Source organism: Salmo trutta, chromosome 18, assembly GCF_901001165.1.
Source record: "Salmo trutta chromosome 18, fSalTru1.1, whole genome shotgun sequence".
Taxonomy (NCBI): domain Eukaryota; kingdom Metazoa; phylum Chordata; class Actinopteri; order Salmoniformes; family Salmonidae; genus Salmo; species Salmo trutta.
In genome coordinates, this window is record NC_042974.1 from 47,308,844 (window position 1) to 47,330,820 (window position 21,977).

Below are 21,977 nucleotides of genomic sequence, written 5' to 3' on the forward strand. Positions count from 1 at the left end.
TGACTCCCAGTACACACTCAGCCCTGTCAAGAACATTCATATTATTTAAATAAAAAAATGTCTTGTCAGATACAGATATATGGTCTGCCTCACTGATGATGCATAATATCATGTTTACCTAGAATCCTTAGTTGCTACACCCATTTTTGCACTAATACATTTATGACATACAGTATACCCATTGATAATTGAAGAATACAAGTTATAAATGCCTCAGGAGCTTAGTTCAAGTGTCGTACCCTATCAGAACCCAAAATAGAAGTTTGCTTTACTCCACTGTTTGTAAATAATGTAGATGTTAACAAACCCTGTATAGCCTCAAAACATGGTTATAATATTGATATCATGGATGGCCAGTCCTTGCATCCATGAACTGTAAAAATAAAAAAATCATCTTTGGATCAACCTAAAAATATTACTTGAACTGGTTACAGGTAAATAAGTTAGGTATTCTCAGTTGAAAAATACTATATTTGTTTAAACCAAATATAGGATTTAATGACAACTATTTTATTTCATTATTACCAAACCTATATTTCAAGTTGCAACCTATTATACCCATTAAATATCAAATACAAACTAATATTTAATGTAAATACGAACAATTTTTGAATCTTGTTCCAAGTGTCATTTTTTTATTTGGAATTACCTATCCACATTTCTTCAATTGGGTTACAAGCAATTACCTAAATTCCCTGTAAATCAAGAAATGTAATTGGTTCAATAACTTGAAATAATATTTCCAAACATATTCTTTTCACAAGACTTTCACATTTAGTAGCCACAAAATCATAACCAAGCATTTGCTACCTTAACATAGTAACCTTATATCTCATTACAGATGCTGGCAGTGTACAAGTTTTTTTTTTGAATAACGAATAGACCACATTAACTGGAATTCACTTTCACGGGTGGGCAAAAATAACAAACTGAAAGCCGTGCCCACAATAAGCCACACATTCAACTCTTTTACATTGCCCACCCGTAGCTTCAGAAAGGAAAATTAAGTGTGTGTTTGTGTTTGTGGGCTGTGATATACTACATTATACAGTCCTGGCCTCATCCCAGCAGTGACCTGTCTCTCCACTGGTGTATATTAGCTAGTACTTCATCTTCCAACATACTTTGCCAATTACTGCCTCGAAAGGTCAAAGGGTCATGGAGCACATCACCAACTCATAAATCTCACAGACAGTAATGAAAGTAGAGAAATGAGCATACTGGCACACAGACACACACACAAACACACACAACCACAATGACTGCAGGGATGGTAAAAGACCTCCAACCAATTATTTTCTGAATATGTGAATGTGTTGGACAATATTTTGCTATTACTATTGTTTCTTCAAATAGTTTATTCTTTGGGTCAAATTGACCCCAGTTGGTAATCCATATACTGTATGTAAAATATGTTGGTAGTTTGAGGGTTAAAGGCCCACGACAGCAAAAATCCAAGTAGCCATTACCATACTAATTTTGTATTTGTATTTATTTGTATTTATTATGAATCTCCATTAGCTGCTGCTACTTTTCCTGGGGTCCAGCTAAATTAAGGCAGTTAGTTTTTTATTTAACTTTACAATACATTCACAACCGATTTCACAACATGTTACATTTTTACATTTTACATTTTAGTCATTTAGCAGACGCTCTTATCCAGAGCGACTTACAGTAGTGAATGCATACATTTCATACATTTTGTTCTCTGTACTGGTCCCCCGTGGGAATCGAACCCACAACCCTGGCATTGCAAACACCATGCTCTACCGACTGAGCCACACGGACCATGTTAAGTGTGTGCCCTCAGGCTCCTACTCTTCTACCACATATCCACAACACAAAATCCACGTGTACGTGTGTGTATAGTGCGTATGTTATCGTGTGTTTGTATGCATGTGTCTGTGCCTATGTTCGTGTTGCTTCACAGACCCCGCTATTCCATAAGGTGAATTTTATTCCGAATTTTAAATCAAATTTTACTGCTCACATGATTAGGTCCAGAACTCAGTACTACATAGAGCCATAACTACATGGAACTCTATTCCACATCAAGTAACTCATGCGAGCAGTAAAATTTGATTTAAATTCACCTAATGGAACAGTGGGGTCTGTGAAGCAACACGAACATAGGCACAGACACATGCATACAAACACACGATAACATACGCACTATACACATATGTACACATGGATTTTGTGTTGTGGATATGTGGTAGAAGAGTAGGGGCCTGGCATGTCTTGTTGGGTATGCATAGGTGTCCGACCAGAGCAGACGCAGACCAGCTGGCTGGTGTGTTTACAGACATATTCAATCAATCCTTATCCCAGTCTGCTGTCCCCACATGCTTCAAGAGGGCCACCATTGTTCCTGTTCCCAAGAAAGCTAAGGTAACTGAGCTAAATGACTATCTCCCCATAGCACTCACTTCTGTCATCATGAAGTGCTTTGAGAGACTAGCCAAGGATCATATCACCTCCACCCTACCTGACACCCTAGAACCACTCCAATTTGCTTACCGTCCCAATAGGTCCACAGACGACGCAATCGCCATCACACTGTACACTGCCCTAACCCATCTGGACAAGATGAATACCTATGTAAGAATGCTGTTCATCGATTACAGCTCAACATTTAACACCATAGTACCCTCCAAACTCGTCATTAAGCTCGAGACCCTGGGTCTCGACCCGCCCTGTGCAACTGGGTCCTGGACTTCCTGATGGGCCGCCACCAGGTGGTGAGGGTAGGTAAGAACATCTCCACCCCGCTGATCCTCAACACTGGGTCCCCACAAGGGTGCATTCTCAGCCCTCTCCTGTACTCCCTGTTCACCTACGACTGCGTGGCCATGCACGCCTCCAACTCAATCATCAAGTTTGCAGACGACACTACAGTGGTAGGCTTGATTACCAACAACGACGAGACGGCCTACAGGGAGGAGGTGAGGGCCCTCGGAGTGTGGTGTCAGGAAAATAACCTCACACTCAATGTCAACAAAACAAAGGAGATGATCGTGGACTTCAGGAAACAGCAGAGGGAGCAGCCCCCTATCTAAATTGATGGGACAGTGGTGGAGAGGGTGGAGAGTTTTAAGTTCCTCGGCGTACAAATCAGAGACAAACTGAAATGGTCCACCCACACAGACAGCGTGGTGAAGAAGGCACAGCAGCGCCTCTTCAACCTCAGGAGGCTGAAGAAATTTGGCTTGTCACCTAAAACCCTCACAAACTTTTACAGATGCACAATCGAGAGCATCCTGTCGGGCTTTATCACCACCTGGTATGGCAACTGCACCGCCCTCAACCGCAAGGCTCACCAGGGGGTGGTGAGGTCTGCACAACGCATCACCGGGGGCAAACTACCTGCCCTCCAGGACACATACACCACCCGATGTCACAGGAAGGCCTAAAAGGTCATCAAGGACAACAACCACCCGAGCCACTGCCTGTTCACCCTGCTATCATCCAGAAGACGAGGTCAATACAGGTGCATCAAAGCGGGGACAGAGAGGCTGAAAAACAGCTTCTATCTCAAGGCCATCAGACTATTAAACAGCCATCACTAACATTGAGTGGCTGCTGCCAACATACTGACTCAACTCCAGCCACATTAATAATGAAAAAATGTACGTAATCAATTTATCACTAGCCACTTTATATTATATAATGTTTACATACCCTACATTACTCATCTCATATGTATATACTGTACGCTATACCATCTGCTGCATCTTGCCATCTTGATGTAATGTATCACTAGCCACTTTAAACAATGCCACTTCATATAATGTTTTCATACCCAACATTACTTATCTCATATGTATATACTGTACTCTATACCATCTACTGCATCTTGCCATCTTGATGTAATGTATCACTAGCCACTTTAAACAATGCCACTTTATATAATGTTTACATACCCTACATTACTCATCTCATATGTATATGCTGTACTCTATACCATCAACTGCATCTTGCCTATGCCATTCGGCCATCACTCATTTATATATTTTTATGTACATATTCTTATTCATTCCTTTACACTTGTGTGTATAAGGAAGTTGTGAAATTGTTAGGTTATATTACTTGTTAGATATTACTGCATGGTCGGAACTAGAAGCACAAGCATTTCGCTACACTTGCATTAACACCTGCTAACCATGTGTATGTGACAAATACATTTGATTTGATTTTGAGCTGTGTGCTAGTAGTTCAAACAGACAGCTTGGTGCATTACACATGTTAATACCTCTCACAAATACAAGAAGCGATGAAGAGAATATCTCCTCCACTTTGAGCCAGGAGAGATTGACATGCATATTATTAATATTAACTCTCTGTGTACATCCAAGGGCCAGCTGTGCTGCCCTGTTCTGAGACCATTGCAATTTTATTAATTCCCTCTTTGTGGTACCTGACCACACGACTGAACAGTAGTCAAGGTAGGACATGGACTACTGTAGGACCTGCCTTGTTGATAGTGCTGTTAAGAATACAGAACAGCGCTTTATTATGGACAGACTTCTCCCCATCTTAGCTATTGTTGTATTAATATGTTTTGACCATGACAGTTTACAATCCAGGGTTACTCCAAGCAGTTTAGTCTCCTCAACTTGCTAAATTACCACATTATTCATTACAATATTTAGTTGATGTTTAGGGTTTAGTGAATGATTTGTCCCAAATACAATGCTTTTAGATTTTGAAATATTTAGGACTAACTTATTCCTTGCCACCCATTCTGAAACTAACTGCAGCTCTTTGTTAAGTGTTGCAGTCATTTCAGTCGTTGTGGTAGCTGACGTGTATAGTGTTGAGTCATCCGCATACATAGAAACTCTGGCTTTACTCAAGTAAGGGACGTAGACAGCTGCCCTGGGGAATTCCTGATTCTACCTGGATTTTTTCAGGGTACTCGGCACACCCCTTACTACTGCCTCAGTTTTCTGGATGCATGCAGTGTTCTATAGATGTTACAGCCAGCTCACCTTGAGCCCGACCCGAGTTAAGCATGCGTAAATGGAACATAATTCCCTTTTTGTGCACTTCCTCTCTATATGTATTCTGACCTAGAACTTTAGCATAAGAATAGCATGCAATTCAACCACAATTTATTGTTAGTTCCTTTGGTATAGCCTACATTATCATTCCATTTAATTGCACAGTTTTGCTTACCTTAATTTGTTTCCTCTGTAAACGGCGTAACGGCCGTGTGGTTGCTGCTAAGGATCATTAGTAACAGTTGATAATATATAAAATATATATAGGCTGATTGAATCGTTATGGAGCAGAGCGCAGACCAAGCTGTAGCAGTTTGAACCCAACACATGGCGCAATATTTGGCCTTGTCATCATACAGTTCAATGGTTAGTACGGGCAATAGATGAGGGTATACCCTACTATTGTACACTATTCTCCCTATTATCCACTGATCAAAAACATAAACACAACATGGAAAAGATTTTACTGAGTTACAGTTCATATATAATGAATTAGGCCCTTTCACATGACTGGGAATACAGATATGCATCTGTTGGTCAAAGATACCTTAAATAAAAGTAGGGGCATGGATCAGAAAACCAGTCAGTATCTGGTGTGACCACCATTTGCCTCATGCAGCGTAACACATCTCCTTCCCATAGAGTTGATCAGGCTGTTGATTGTGGCCTGTGGAATGTTGTGCCACTCCTCTTCAATGGCTGTGCAAGTTGCTGGATATTGGCGGGAACTGGAACTTGCTGTCACACACGTCGATCCAGAGCATCCCAAACATGCTCAATGGTTGACATGTCTAGTGAGTATGCAGGCCATGGAAAAACTGGGACATTTTCAGCTTCAAGGGAATTGTGTACATATCCTTGCAATATGGGGCTGTGGATTATCATGCTGAAACATTTACATTTAACATTTAAGTCATTTAGCAGACGCTCTTATCCAGAGCGACTTACAAATTGGTGCATTCACCTTATGATATCCAGTGGAACAACCACTTTACAATAGTGCATCTAAATCTTTGGGGGGGGGGGGGGTTAGGAGGATTACTTTATCCTATCCTAGGTATTCCTTAAAAACATGAGGTGATGGCGGTGGATGAATGGCACGACAATGGGCCTCAGGATCTCGTCACAGTATCTCTGTGCATTTAAATTGCCATCGATAAAATGCAATTCTGTTCGTTTTATGTAGCTTATGCCTGCCCATACCATAACCCCCACTGCCACCATGGGGCACTCTGAGCAAACCCACAGTTTCATCAGCTGTCCGGGTGGCTGGTCTCAGATGATCCCGCAGGGGAAGATGCCAGATGTGAGGGTCCTGGGATGGCGTGGTTACACACAGTCTGCTGTTGTGAATCCGGTTGGACGTACTGCCAAATTCTCTAAAACGATGTTGGAGGCGGCTTATGTTAGAATAATTAACACATTCTCTGGCAACATTTCTGGTGGACGTTCCTGCAGTCAGCATGCCAGTTGTACACTCCCTCAAAACTTGAGACATCTGTGGCTTTGTGTTTTGTGACAAAACTGCACATTATAGTTGTGGCTTTGTATTGTCCCAAGCACAAGGTGCCCCTGTATAATGATCATGCTGTTTAATCAGCTTCTTGATATGCCACAGCTGTCAGGTGGATGGATTATCTTGGCAAAGGAGAAATGCTCACTAACAGGGATGTAAACAGATTTGTTAACCAATTTTGAGAGAAATAAGCTTTTTGGGGATCTTTTATTTCAGCTCATGAAACATGAGACCAACACTTTACATGTTGCATTTATATTTCTGTTTAGTATAATTCAATGTACACTTATTTTCCAATGTTACCATGGGTTGAAGAACTGATGGTGGCAATTTTCAGAATGAATCAAACCACAGTTTTCTTTCTTTCTTGCGTAAAGGCTCTGCAAATCTGTTTTTTGTGATTCATAAATACTTTCCTAAACCTAAATAATCTACAAGATCAGATCATTTTTAAATCTGTTGGTAAAATGGAGACGAATATGCAGTATTCATACCTCTTGACTTATTCCTTGACTTATTCCACATTTTGTTCTTACAGCCTGAATTTAAAATTGTTTAAATGTATGTGTTTTCTCACCCATCTACACACAATACTACATAATGATAAATAGAAAACATGTTTTTAGAAATGTTTGCAAATGTATTGAAAATTAAATACAGAAATATCTCATTTACATAATGAGTAGAAGCACATTTGACAGATATTACAGCTGGGAGTCTTTCTGGGTAAGTCTCTAAGAGCTTTCCACAACTGGATTGTGCAACATTTGCCCATTATTCTTTAAAGAATTATCCAATATCAAATCAAAGTGTATTTGTCACGTGCGCCGAATACAACAGGTGTAGTAGACCTTACAGTGAAATGCTTACTTAGAGGCTCTAACCAACAGTGCAAAAAAGATATTAGGTGAGTAATAGGTAAGTAAAGAAATAAAAACTGTAAAAAAGACATTGAAAAATAACAGTAGCAAGGCTATGTACAGGCTGATTGAGGTAGTATGTACATGAATATATAGTTAAAGTTACTACACATATATTTACATTTTAGTAATTTAGCAGAAGCTGTTATCCAGAACGACTTACAGTAGTGAATGCATACATTTCATACATTTTTTTCCCGTACTGGTTCCCTGTGGGAATTGAACCCACAACACTGCCGTTGCAAACACCATGCTCTACCAACTGAGCCACATGGCACTGTAGCAGCAGCGTAAAAGAGGGGTTGAGGGGGAGGGCACACAATGCAAATAGTCCGGGTAGCCATTTGATTACCTGTTCAGGAGTCTTATGGCTTGGGGGTAAAAACTGAAGCCTTTTTTCCTAGACGTGGCACTTCGGTACCGCTTGCTATGTGGTAGTAGAGAGAACAGTCTATGACTGGGGTGGCTGGGGTCTTTGACAATTTTTAGGGCCTTCCTCTGACACTGCCTGGTGTAGAAGTCCTGGATGGCAGGCAGCTTAGCCCCAGTGATGTACTGGGCCGTGCGCATTACCCTCTGTAGTACCTTGCGGTCGGAGGCCGAGCAATTGCCGTACCAGGGAGTGATGCATCCAGTCAGGATGCTCTCGATGTTGCAGCTGTAGAACCCTTTGAGGATCTGAGGACCCATACCAAATCTTTTTAGAGGGCTTTGTCGTGCCCTCTTCACGACTGTCTTGGTGTGTTTGTACCATTCTAGTTTGTTGGTGATGTGGACACCAAGGAACTTGAAGCTCTCAACCTGCTCCACTACAGCCCCGTCGATGAGAATGGGGGCGTGCTCGGTCCTCCTTTTCCTGTAGTCCACAATAATCTCCTTAGTCTTGGTTACGTTGAGGGATAGGTTGTTATTCTGGCACCACCCGGCCAGGTCTCTGACCTCCTCCCTATAGGCTGTCTTGTCGTTGTCGGTGATCAGGCCTACCACTGTTGTATCGTCTGCAAACTTAATGATGGTGTTGGAGTCGTGCCTGGCCATGCAGTTGTGGGTGAACAGGGAGTACAGGAGGGGACTGAGCACGCACCCCTGAGGGGCTTCAGTGTTGAGAATCAGGGTGGCAGATGTGTTGCTACCTACCCTCACCACCTGAGGGCGGCCTGTCAGGAAGTCCAGGATCCAGTTGCAGAGGGAGGTGTTTAGTCCCAGGAGCCTTAGCTTAGTGATGAGTTTTGAGGGTACTATCGTGTTGAACACTGAGCTGTAGTCAATGAGTAGCATTCTCACGTAGGTGTTCCTTTTGTCCAGGTGGGAAAGGGCAGTGTGGGGTGCAATAGAGATTGCATCATCTGTGGATCTGTTTGGGTGGTATTGAAATTGGAGTGGGTCTAGGGTTTCTGGGATAATGGTGTTGATGTGAGCCATTACCTGCCTTTCAAAGCACTTCATGGCTACAGACGTGAGTGCTACGGGTCTGTAGTCATTTAGGCAGGTTGCCTTTGTGCTCTTGGGCACAGGGACTATGGTGGTCTGCTTGAAACATGTTGGTATTGCAGACTCAATCAGGAACATGTTGAAAATGTCAGTGAAGACACCTGCCAGTTGGTCAGCATATGCCCGGTGCACATGCCCGGAGCAATCTCTGTCAAATCGGTTGTTGATCATTGCTAGACAACCATTTTCAGGTTTTCAAGTATATTTAAGTCACAACTGTAACTCAGGAGCATTCACTGTCTTCTTGGTAAGCAACTCCAGTGTAGATTTGGCCTTGTGTTTTAGGTTAAAAGGTGAATTCATCTACCAGTGTCTGGTGGAAAGCAGACTGAACCAGGTTTTCCTCTAGGATTTTGCCTGTGCTTTCCATTCCATTTTTTTTCCTGAAAAGCTCCCCAGTCCTTAACGATTACAAGCATACCCATAGCATGATGCATCCGCCACTATACTTGAAACTATTTAGTGGTACTCGGTAATGTGTTGTTTTGGATTTGCCCCAGACATAACACGTTGCATTCAAGACAAAAAGTGAATTGCTTTGCAGTATTACTTTAGTGCTTTGTTGCAAACACGATGTTTTGGAATATTTGTATTGTGTACAGGCTTCCTTCTTTTCATTCTGTCAATTAGGTTAGTATTGCGGGGTAACTACAATGTTGCTGTTCCATCCTCAGTTTTCTCTTATAAGAGCAATTAAACTCTGTAACTGCTTTAAAATTGGTGAAATGGTGAAATCATGGTGAAATCCCTGACCAGTTTCATTTTTGTCATTTAGCCGGCACTCTTATCCAGAGCGATTTACAGGAGCAATTAGGATACATTGACAGATTTTTCACCTAGGGGATTCGAAACAGCAAATGTTTGGTTACTGGCCCAACCTCTTAACCGCTATGCTACCTGGCGCCCTTCTTCTGACAACTGAATTAGAAAGGACACCTGTATCTTTGTTGTGACTGAGTGTATTGATTCACGATCCAAAGTGGCATTAATAACTTCACCATGCTCAAAGGGATATTGAAGTTTTTTTATGAATAGGTGCTCTTCTTTCCAAGGCATTTGAAAACCTCCCTAGTCTTTGTAGTTGATTCTGTTTTTGAAATTCACTGCTCGACTGAGTGTAGGGGGTACGGAGATAAAGTAGTCATTCAAAAATCATGTTAAAGACTTTTATTGCACACAGAGTGAGTCCATGCAACTTATTATGTGACCTGTTAAGCACATTTTTACTCCTCAGCTTATTTAGGCTTGCCATAACAAATGGGTTGAATATTTATTGACTCAAGACATTTCAGCTTTTCCTTTTTTATTAATTTGTCAAATAAAAAAAATAAAAACATAATTCCACTTTGACATTATGGGATATTGTGTGTAGGCCAGTGACCAACAAATATGAATTTAACCCATTTTAAATGTGGAAAAAGTCAAGGGGTGTCAATACTTTCTGAAGGCACTGGATTTAGATGGCTTTCTGATCCCTAATATTCTAATGAGCCTGTAGACACATTTCTAACTAAAAAGGTACACCGTATTTGAAGGGATGGCTTAAGATAAATGTACTGAAAACCCTCTTTAATTAAAACTCCATCCACAAGAAAATCTGTTAGCCAGCAAGTGGGAGGGTTTTCAGCAGTTGAATGAAATCTATTCAGAGCGTGCAAGGTAGCCACACCTGATTAAGGTAAGTCTGAATACCAAATACTGAGAAGTGCATAGACAAGTCAGCGGTAGGAAAGGCGTACATTTCCTAAGTTTGAATCGGGCCTGTTACCTTCGTCATATGAAGGAGACCAAGGTGCAGCTTGGTACTTGTACATCTTTCACTTTATTAGATGAACACCGACAAAACAAAGAAAATACAAAAACGAACATAAAGTTCTGCAGGCTTCAAAGCAGCTATACAAAAACAAGATCCCACAATAACCCAGTGGGAAAAGGCTGCCTAAATATGATCCCCAATCAGAGACAACGAAAGACAGCTGCCTCTGATTGGGAACCATATCAGGCCAACATAGAAATATATAATCTAGAATGCCCACCCAAATCACACCCTGACCTAACCAAATAGAGAAATAAAAAGGCTGTCTACGGTCAGGGCGTGACAGGGCCCCATGAGCTCTCTCAACATGAGACTAGCCTACTCTCTTTCTCTTTCCCTCTCTCCTTTTTCTGAATCACTGCCTTTTATTTTCCTCTTGTTCTCCCTCTCTCTATCTCTCTCTCCTCTCTTTCATTTTCCCCCTCACCCTTCACTCTCTCTCTCCCCTGTCTCTCTCCATCTCGCTTTCTCTCTCTCCCTCCCTCCCCCATCTCTATCTAACCCCTCTCTTTTTCTTTCCTTTTTCTCTCATTTTCATCTCTTCTTCCTCTGTCTATTTTTGGTCCTTCATTCTCGACCACCTGCAAACCGTCTAATTAGCTCACATCTGTTACTGCGCCGTTCATCTAATCACACACACACACACACACACACACACAAACACACCCATCTCAGCAGCGCTGCACACGCCTGGCTCCCCTCCATTCTTCTATCCTTCCATCCCACAAAAATCTCAGTAATATATCTGCATTGCTTGTAAGTACACACATTCACACACACACACACACACACACACACACACACACACACACACACACACACACACACACACACACACACACACACACACACACACACTCTGGCATACACATAGGAAGAAAGCAGACAGCAGCAATCTTGATCTATAAATGCCTCTCGCTCTCTGTTAATGACTAGTATAGTATCATCAAGTCTTACTGCAAACACCACAGTAATTACACCACAGTAATTTTCTCAAGTAACTCTGCATTGGAGTCAGCTGTAATTCACTGGAAATATGTTTTTTAGCATACAGTAGGCTTGTCTTTTTACATTAGATATGCTTTACAATGATGATGATAGTGATGGTGATGATACTGATGTTGATTGCGATGATGATTAAGATGATGACAATGATGTTGATGACGATGATGATGATGATTAAGATGATGATCATGATGACAATGATGATGATGATTAAGATGATGATGATCATGGTGACAATGATGATGATGATGATGATTAAGATGATGGTGATGATGATGACAATGATGATTAAGATGATGATGATCATGGTGACAATGATGATGATGATTAAGATGATGATGATCATGATGACTATGATGATGATGATTAAGATGATGATGATCATGATGATTAATATGATGGTGATCATGATTAAGATGATGATGATGATGATGATTAAGATGATCATGATGACACTGATGATGATGATTCAGATGATGATTAAGATGATGATCATGATGACAATGATGATGATGATTAAGATGATGATGATCATGATGACAATGATGATGATTATGATGATGATCAAGATGACAATTATGATGATGACGATTAAGATGATGATAATGATTAAGATGATGATGATCATGATGACAATGATGATGATGATTAAAATGATGATGATCATGGTGACAATGATGATGATGATTAAGATGATGATAATGATTAAGATGATGGCGATCATGATTACGATGATGAGGATGATTACGATGATGACGATTCTGATGATAATTATAATAACGACAACAATGATAATAATAATGATGATGTCTGTGTGTTTTTCTCTCATCAGGTCTCCGCAGCAGTTACTCCTGCAGTGTATGTAGTGTGGCATTGAACTCCATTGAACAGTACCATGCTCACCTCCAGGGCTCCAAGCACCAGAACAAGTAAGTTGGTAACACTAACTATGGCTCACGAAAGAGAGAGAGAGAGAGAAGGTGTGAGAGAGAGGGGGGAGAGAGAGCATGACAGAGAGACAGATTACGGGTGTGCAAACTGTGAACATTACGTCAGCATAGTAATTTCCAGAGACGGAATCAGTTGCACTCGGTCTCTTCTGCATGGAATCTATTGACTTTGGTTCCAATATGGGTAGCCTATATGACAACAGCCATATTTCTCATTACATCAAAAATAAAGTTGAGGAAAAATTCTACCACCATCTGCAGTCAAATAATTAACCTTGTTCATTAATCAACAATGTAACCATAGCTGGCTAGTTGTCTGTACTTTGCAGAACAAGTGCACAACACTTAATTCTGTTGACAAAACCAGAGAGGAAGAGGCAAAGTGAGAGGGTCCACTCGGGAATGCAACGATAAGCAGACTGATAAGCAGACTGATAAGCAGACCACCTGCCTTCCCGCCTTTGGAACAACGACTCCCATGGTTAGAGCGGAGACAAGATCATCTGGTCATTATATACAGTATCTCTGACAAAACATATCTGGTTCTCCGAGGACAGATGCTACAGCATTCCATGCTTTTTCTTTGGACAGTGTTCTTGTATTGTTGATTAGTGGGGTCATACAGCAAAGCGTGCTTCTCAACTTTGATAATCAAACGGGTGTCATCCATTTTGCCAACTTTGACCTGTCCTGTCAAATCAGAATATCTTTCAAGGAGGGATGGAGGAGGGGTCTACTCTACTGCATCCTCTGCCTCGAAAGATGATACAGGGTAGACCATCATCTGCAATTGCCTTTCTGTTCATCAGCTGGTTTGAATGTTTAAAAGTTTATAAAAAGCATTGATACTATAGATACAGTATAACAACCCACCTCCAATTATGAACTTGGAAGACTACAGCTGCATTTATATATTTGTTTTACAAACAGGTAGGCCTACTGCTATTGTATAGATGTAGCATACTATTGTTATTAATGTTTCTATTACATTTTCATACTATGAAGCTGAGTGAATATGTTTTTAGGTGTTGAAATAGGATTTGTACCAATTATTTTAGGCATTTTGTATGGTGTTTACGTGAGTGGATCCGAGAAAAATAGATCCGAACCTAATTTTAGGTTGCTGCTACAACAGCCGCACAATGTCTACCTTTACTCACTCGCCGATGTAGCAGGTAACATTGACTATAGTAAGCCTATAGTAAGCCTATAGTAAGCCTATCAAGCCATATCACGCAAGTCTCACAGACATGGATTTTATACAGCTCTCTCCCGGTCTAATTAAGAAACAAGCACATTGTTGTCTATCAAGGTAGAATCAATCCATCAGAGTGTGTGTGTGTGTGTGTGTGTGTGTGTGTGTGTGTGTGTGTGTGTGTGTGTGTGTGTGTGTGTGTGTGTGTGTGTGTGTGTGTGTGTGTGTGTGTGTGTGTGTGTGTGTGCCATACCAGGCAGTGATATAGCCGACAGGATGCTCTCAATGGTGCATCTGTAGAAGTTCATGAGGGTCTTAGGGCCCAAGACAAATTTTTCTTCAGCTTCCTGAGGTTGAAGAGGTGCTGTAGCGCCTTCTTCACCATACTGTCTGTGTGGATGGACCATTTCAGGTTGTCAGTGATGTGCACGCCGAGGAACTTGACGCTTTGTGTGATATGGCAACTAGAGGTGTGTAGATCACTGAGAGAGAATATGACAGGACTTCTGTACACACACACACACACACACCGGACACTATCTGTAACAGAGGTTTATATATCACTGTAAGAGGAGATGACAGGGGTGGCAGCACTTTCACCTTTACTCTGTGTGTCTGCTAATCACCACTCAGTGCAGCTGATTTACACTGAGAGAGAGAGAGAGAGAGAGAGAGAGAGAGAGAGAGAGAGAGAGGTATTTGAGAGAGTGAAATGTGTGAGAGAGAGAGAGAGAGAGATGTAAGGGAGAAAGAGATGTAAGAGAGAGAGATGGGAAGGGAAAGAGAGAGAGAGAGAGGGAGATGGGAATGAAAGAGAGAGAGATGGGAATGAAAGAGAGAGAGAGAGGGAAAGAGTTGGGAAGTGAAAGAGAGAGAGAGAGAGAGAGAGGTAAGTGAGAGAGAGCGAGATGTGAGAGAGGGCGAGGAAAGAGAGAGATGTAAGGGAGATAGAGATGTAAGAGAGAAAGAGAGATGGGAAGTGAAAGAGAGAGAGAGAGAGAGAGAGGTAAGTGAGAGAGAGCGAGATGTGAGAGAGGGCGAGGAAAGAGAGAGATGTAAGGGAGATAGAGATGTAAGAGAGAAAGAGAGATGGGAAGTGAAAGAGAGAGAGAGCGAAAGAGATGGGAAGTGAAAGAGAGAGAGAGAGTGATGGGAAGTGAGAGAGAGAGAGAGAGAGAGAGATGGGAAGTAACAGAGCTAGAGATGGGAATGAAAGAGAGAGAGAGCGAAAGAGATGGGAAGTGAAAGAGAGAGAGAGAGAGATGGGAAGTGAGAGAGAGAGAGAGAGAGAGATGGGAAGTGAGAGAGCGCTAGAGCGAAATGGGAAGTAAGAGAGAGCAAGAGAGAGAGAGAGAGCGAGAGAGAGAGATGGGAAGTAATAGAGAGAGATTGCAAGATAGAGGGAGACAGAGAGTTAGGGCTGGCACGATACTTGTATAACCATGTAACCAGCGATTATGGATGAAGAATATGAATAAAACAAAATAGCCATCATAACCCTTCTAATACATCCATTTTGTTGTATTTTTATGTAAATATATCCAATATACCCAATAGCAGTAGTGTACATTTGTAAACATGCAAAAAAAGATGCTACCATCTCTGCTGACAGTAACATTTAGTGTTAGTTTTAACCCTGTATTTATCCTCGCTACTGTTATTTTATTGCTGCTCTTTAATTATTTGTTACTTGGATTTTTTATTTTTTACTTATCTATTTTTTACTTACACTTATTGTTCTTAAAACTGCATTGTTGGTTAAGGGCTTGTAAGTAAGCATTTCAATGTAAGGTAATACCTGTTGTATTCAGTGCTTGTAACAAAGGCTAGCAAACGGAATATATACACTATCGTTCAAAAGTTTGGGGTCACTTAGAAATTTCAACATTAACAATGTTTACACTGTATTTCTGATCAATTTTATGTTATTTTAATGGACTACAAAAGCTTTTCTTTCAAAAACAAGGACCTTTCTAAGTGACCCCAAATGTTTTAATGGTAGTGTATGTGCGCAAACGCTGCACGATAGACTTGTTTACTGCAGTTTCTAGGCAACAGAAAGCTGTGCTACTGCTGCTGCTGGAAGCAGCGCAGCAGACAGAGATGAGAGAAAAAAGCGGCCTTCATTTTGCAAATTATTTTTCTGTTATAACGGTGAATGTGGACATTTGCCTGACAAACAACCATAACCGAAAATTCCAGGACCATCACAGCCCTACAGAGAGACAGACAGAAAGAGAGAAGGGGGAAGGGAGGGAGGGAGGGAGGAAGTGACCAGGACCATCACAGCCCTACAGGACCATCACAGCCCTACAGGACCAGGACCATCACAGCCCTACAGAGAGACAGACAGAAAGAGAGAAGGGGGAAGGGAGGGAGGGAGGGAGGAAGTGACCAGGACCATCACAGCCCTACAGGACCATCACAGCCCTACAGGACCAGGACCATCACAGCCCTACAGAGAGACAGACAGAAAGAGAGAAGGGGGAAGGGAGGGAGGGAGGGAGGAAGTGACCAGGACCATCACAGCCCTACAGGACCATCACAGCCCTACAGGACCAGGGCCATCACAGCCCTACAGAGAGACAGACAGAAAGAGAGAAGGGGGAAGGGAGGGAGGGAGGGAGGAAGTGACCAGGACCATCACAGCCCTACAGGACCATCACAGCCCTACAGAGAGACAGACAGAAAGAGAGAAGGGGGAAGGGAGGGAGGGAGGGAGGAAGTGACCAGGACCATCACAGCCCTACAGGACCATCACAGCCCTACAGAGAGACAGACAGAAAGAGAGAAGGGGGAAGGGAGGGAGGGAGGGAGGAAGTGACCAGGACCATCACAGCCCTACAGGACCATCACAGCCCTACAGAGAGACAGACAGAAAGAGAGAAGGGGGAAGGGAGGGAGGGAGGGAGGAAGTGACCAGGACCATCACAGCCCTACAGGACCATCACAGCCCTACAGAGAGACAGACAGAAAGAGAGAAGGGGGAAGGGAGGGAGGGAGGGAGGAAGTGACCAGGACCATCACAGCCCTACAGGACCATCACAGCCCTACAGGACCAGGACCATCACAGCCCTACAGAGAGACAGACAGAAAGAGAGAAGGGGGAAGGGAGGGAGGGAGGGAGGAAGTGACCAGGACCATCACAGCCCTACAGAGAGACAGACAGAAAGAGAGAAGGGGGAAGGGAGGGAGGGAGGGAGGAAGTGACCAGGACCATCACAGCCCTACAGAGAGACAGACAGAAAGAGAGAAGGGGGAAGGGAGGGAGGGAGGGAGGAAGTGACCAGGACCATCACAGCCCTACAGAGAGACAGACAGAAAGAGAGAAGGGGGAAGGGAGGGAGGGAGGAAGTGCGTGAAAATAAAGAGGAGATTTAAAGTGGACAGAGGTAAGCACCACATTGCTGACTGAGGGGGAATAAGAGAGAAGATAGAGGGATAAAGGAGGGTGGAGGGATAGAGGGGTGCAGAGGGAAGAGGGATAAAGAATGGAGTGAGAGAGAACCAAGGGGCTGGGGGATAGAGGGATATGACAGAAGAGGGTTAGCTGTGAGACCACTGAATCAGCTAGACTCAGTGTCAGCTCAAAGTAGAGTTGGACTTATGTGGAGTTGAATGTGCAAGACTAATTCCCTTTGAGAGAGAGAGCGAGAGAGAGAGAGAGAGAGAGAGAGTGTGTGTGTGTAAGAGATGGAAAAAGATTGATGGAGCAGGACAGGGAGATTTAGGAAAAAGGGAGAGAGAGGGGAGGGTGTGAAACAAAGTGATGGATGGGGTAGTTATGGTAACATTTACCAAACTTGGTCCTTGGAACCCCAAGGGGTGCATGCTTTGGTTTTTGCCCTAACACTGCACAGCTGATTCAAAAAATCAAAGCTTGATGACGAGTCGATTATTTGAATCAGCTGTGTAGTGCTGGGGCAAAAAACAAAAGGTGCACCCCTTGGGTTGGGAAACGCTGAGTTATGGAGACGAGAGAGAGATGTATGAAGCAGACTGGGTGTATTTATTTAAGGCTGTGTGTATTGATAAGGTGTCAAAAGAGTGATCTCCAGTTACTGTAAAGGTGTTTATCTGTGTGCACACCTGTATCGATCCCCCAGGGAAACCTGGAACAAGACAGGAGGTTCCAACTCACTAGCCACATATTGGCCCATCGCTTCCCAAACAACTGATTAACCGCTGAGGCTGTATGTGTATGTGCGTGTGCGTTTGTGTGTGTACGTGTGAGTGTGCATGCGTGTGTGTGTCTTCCTGCATCACAGCACATCAGTGTGCATCTCTTCTAGCAGAGTATAGTCAGGGGGCAGAGAATTATGTGATTGCAAATAATGCCCCTGTCTCAACCTATTGTGCTGTATAGTTTGTGAGCTGTCACATAACACACACACACGCACGCACACACACACACACAGAGAGAGAGAGAGAGAGACACACAAAGCAGAGATATATCACTGAAGCTCAACTTTGTTCCATGGGGAAGGCTTCTCATTTAAGCAGAGAAAGAATGCTGAGAGAGTGTGTGTGTGTATGTTTGTACGTGGGAATGTGTGTTTGTGTAAGTGTGTCAGATTGATGGGCTTCCAGACTTTTAGGCAGAACATTTTAAGCGAGTGTTCCTGTCCCTCAGGAGTAAGCTATCTAATATAGTACACAGAGTGTTTGGCTACTGAGAGAGAGAATTTGCGCATGTGGTATTTGTGTGTGCGTGTGTGTTTGTGTGTGTGTGTGTGTGTGCGTGCATGCGTGTGCATGCATGTGTGTCGGTGTATGTGTGTGTGACAAGCTTCAGCTCGTATAAGGAGCTTTGTGGAGGAGATGAGAGTTCAGCTGACAGTGGCTGAGGATTATCTGAAAGCATAGAAACAGCCTTAAAGATAGATTGTGTGTGTGTGTGTGTGTGTGTGTGTGTGTGTGTGCGTGCGTGCGTGCGTGCGTGTGTGTGTGTGTGTGTGTGTGTAAATTGTAAAGAGCCATTTCCCTCAACAGGGACCATCAAAGTTCTTAGCTTTTATCTTTAATTATTTGGGAAAAGTGACTCCCAGTACACACTCAGCCCTGTCGAGAACGTTCATATTATAAAACAAGAAATATGTATCTTCAGATACAGATGTATGGTCTGCCTCACTGATGATGCATAATAAATATAAAAGCTAGAATCCTTAGTTGCTACATCCATTTTTGCACTAATACATTTATGAAATACAGTGCATTTGGGAAAGTATTCAGACCCCTTCAATTTTTCCACATTTGTGACTCGTTTCAAGAAACTAGGCATATGTCGTGCGTCACTACTTCAGGAGAACCTTTTTTTTATCAAAAGGCCTTTTTGGGGGGCAGAAATGCTTTCTGGATCATGTGAACTTTCATGTGCCTTAATAACAAACTTGTATGTCATCTGTAAATACGAATACAATTGTTAAATTGTACTGCATAAGTGTTGCTCTAGAGTAAGATAGCTAAGGGGATCTTCAAACTATGGGCAACCATGGCATCCGTGACAGAGAGGTAGAAGTGTCCATCCATGCATCCATGTAAGATACTCTAGCTAGGTACATTTCAGATATTACACGTTTCTAATTTTGTAAGAAAGTCCTTTTCATTTCAAGTGTATTGTTAGCTAGCTAGCTAATAACTAATAACTAGGCTATAGCTAGCTAACATTGAACCTGGTTGGTTAGCTACCTGCAGATTCATGCAGGGTAGTAACGTCATGAGTTGGGATTATGGTTCATTGTTTAGCTAACTAGCTACAAGTCTTAACAAAAGACTTCACTATGCAATTAATCATTTCAATAGAATGTTAATGATGTCACTGCGACAACTGTTGATAGACGTAGCTGGTAAATTGGCTCTGTCTATCTACTCCGATTTCAGAGCACTATAAGCCACTGATGCAGACCTTTGGAACATTTACATTTTAAAAAGTCGAATAAATCCATGTAATATAGCCTTCACAATAAATCCATGTAATATAGCCTACACCATCACAATAAATCCATGTAATATAGCCTTCACAATAAATCCATGTAATATAGCCTTCACAATAAATCCATGTAATATAGCCTACACCATCACAATAAATCCATGTAATATAGCCTTCACAATAAATCCATGATTTTAGACAAGTCTAAAGAAACATGATATGACGAAAATGCAGTCTATTTCAGATTAACAGAATTGCATACCCTGAATTGTCCATATGTGTCACGTCCTGACCAGTAAAATAGGTTATTTGTTATTGTAGTTTGGTCAGGACGTGGCAGGGGTGTGTTTGTTTTATGTTGTCGGGATTTTTGGGTTGTGTTCTATGTTTTGTATTTCTATGTTCTATTTCCTAGTTTTTCTATTTCTATGTTTAGTTTATTGTTTTGACCTTCAATTGGAGGCAGCTGTTCCTCGTTGCCTCTAATTGAAGGTCCTATTTAGTAGGGGTGTTTTTTCTATGGGATTTGTGGGTAGTTGTTTCCTGTTTAGTGTTTGTTGCACCTGACAAGACTGTTTTTGTTGTTCTTTTTGTTCAGTGTTCATTTTATTTAATAAAAGAAGATAATGAGCATTCACATTCCCGCTGCGTTTTGGTCCAATTCATACGACGTCCGTGACAATATGTTAGGTTCTGATCTGGTTATGCCATATGGCTATGGGCTACACTAATTCATTTAGCAGACAAAATTTGCTTAGAATTCTGTGGCATTATTTTATATTATTTTATAATATGAAGAATACAATTGAACAAAGTTGAATAAAATAGAAAGGATATTTTCTCCAAATGATTCGAGGGAGTTTGTGGCTTTTCTGTGTTGAGCTCTTAACAAAGAAATAGGTACTCCTATATGCTTAATTTAGAGTTATTAATGTAACTTTAGTTGTTGTACAAACATTGAGCTATATGTTTTAAGGCTGCATGATGCGACTAATGATGATTTAGAAAAAGTTGCTTGAAAGGCATGAGCTCTTATCAGTCTCTCATTCACAATTTGACAATGACTTGATAATGCTTCGACTTTTCCGGCGGCATCCCCTTTGTGTGTCTGTAATGCCTTTTGCGGCCAGTGGCCATTGAGCCCTTGGGCTAAATATAATAATTATAATTCCCTTCTCCCTGAGTGCTGCGTCCTCCGAAGCACCTCTCATTCGCATGGCTCCCCATCCCATGATTGGGTCTTTCTCGCAGGCTATAAGTGAAGACAGACAAATCGGGGACGCTACAAGAAGTTGTTCATTATTAGTGGGTGTGCATTGTGCATGGTTCATGTTGAGTTTGTAACAAAAATTGCATTTTCATTTACATACTGGAAAGCCAAATCAGTGATTATTGCAACAACAAAAAATATTCAACTGTTTTGATAAAGTAAGGCTTATATTTAGCCTAGGTATAATTTTACCTGCAGTTTATTGACTATTAATTGTACATCAAAGCTTATGTAGAGAAACTGTAAAACATGTTTTATTTATATTGTGAATCGCCCATGAGTCTGAAATGTTTTGGCCATATCACCCAGCCCTAGTGTACACTGTCACAAGTCACAATCTTTTCAATTTATTGAGAGTTAACTGTAGCAGACACACAGTCAACTCTATAGCAACAGACCTTTCTCTGTATTGTCATTATGTACAATGCAAATACATGTACATATTTGCGATGATTATGATAACTCGTGCTGTTACTAACCTCTTGTCTAGGGCTAAAGGGTGTGTGTGTGTGTGTGCGTGCGTGCGTGCGTGCGTGCGTGTGTGCGTGTGTGTGTGTGTGTGTGTGTGTGTGTGTGTAATCTCTCTGTTGTAATGTGAGTGTCTGTCCTAAGGGTAGATGGTTGTGAGACTGCAGACAAGCCATTCAACCTTTTAGCCCTGGACACACACTCAGTCACACACTGGATACACACACATAGACACAAGCATACCCACAGCATATGCGTGTGGGTATAAAAGCAGTCCATCTCGCATGTAATGATAAAGTACATCTTCTCTCTCTCTCTCTCTCTCTCTCTCTCTCTCTCTCTCTCTCTCTCTCTCTCTCTCTCTCTCTCTCTCTCTCTCTCTCTCTCGGTCGCTCTCTCGCACTCTCTCTCCTG

At 42.0% G+C, this 21,977-nt stretch overlaps 1 protein-coding gene across 1 annotated transcript in view; it reads left to right on the top strand.

The window, feature by feature from the left end:
* The window catches only part of LOC115153397 (zinc finger matrin-type protein 4), a 144,890-nt gene that overhangs the window by 108,822 nt on the left and 14,091 nt on the right, over positions 1 to 21,977 (top strand). The window contains exon 6 of the mRNA XM_029698811.1: positions 12,584 to 12,680. Coding sequence (XP_029554671.1) covers positions 12,584 to 12,680 — 97 coding nt within the window. The remainder of the gene's footprint in view (positions 1 to 12,583; positions 12,681 to 21,977) is intronic.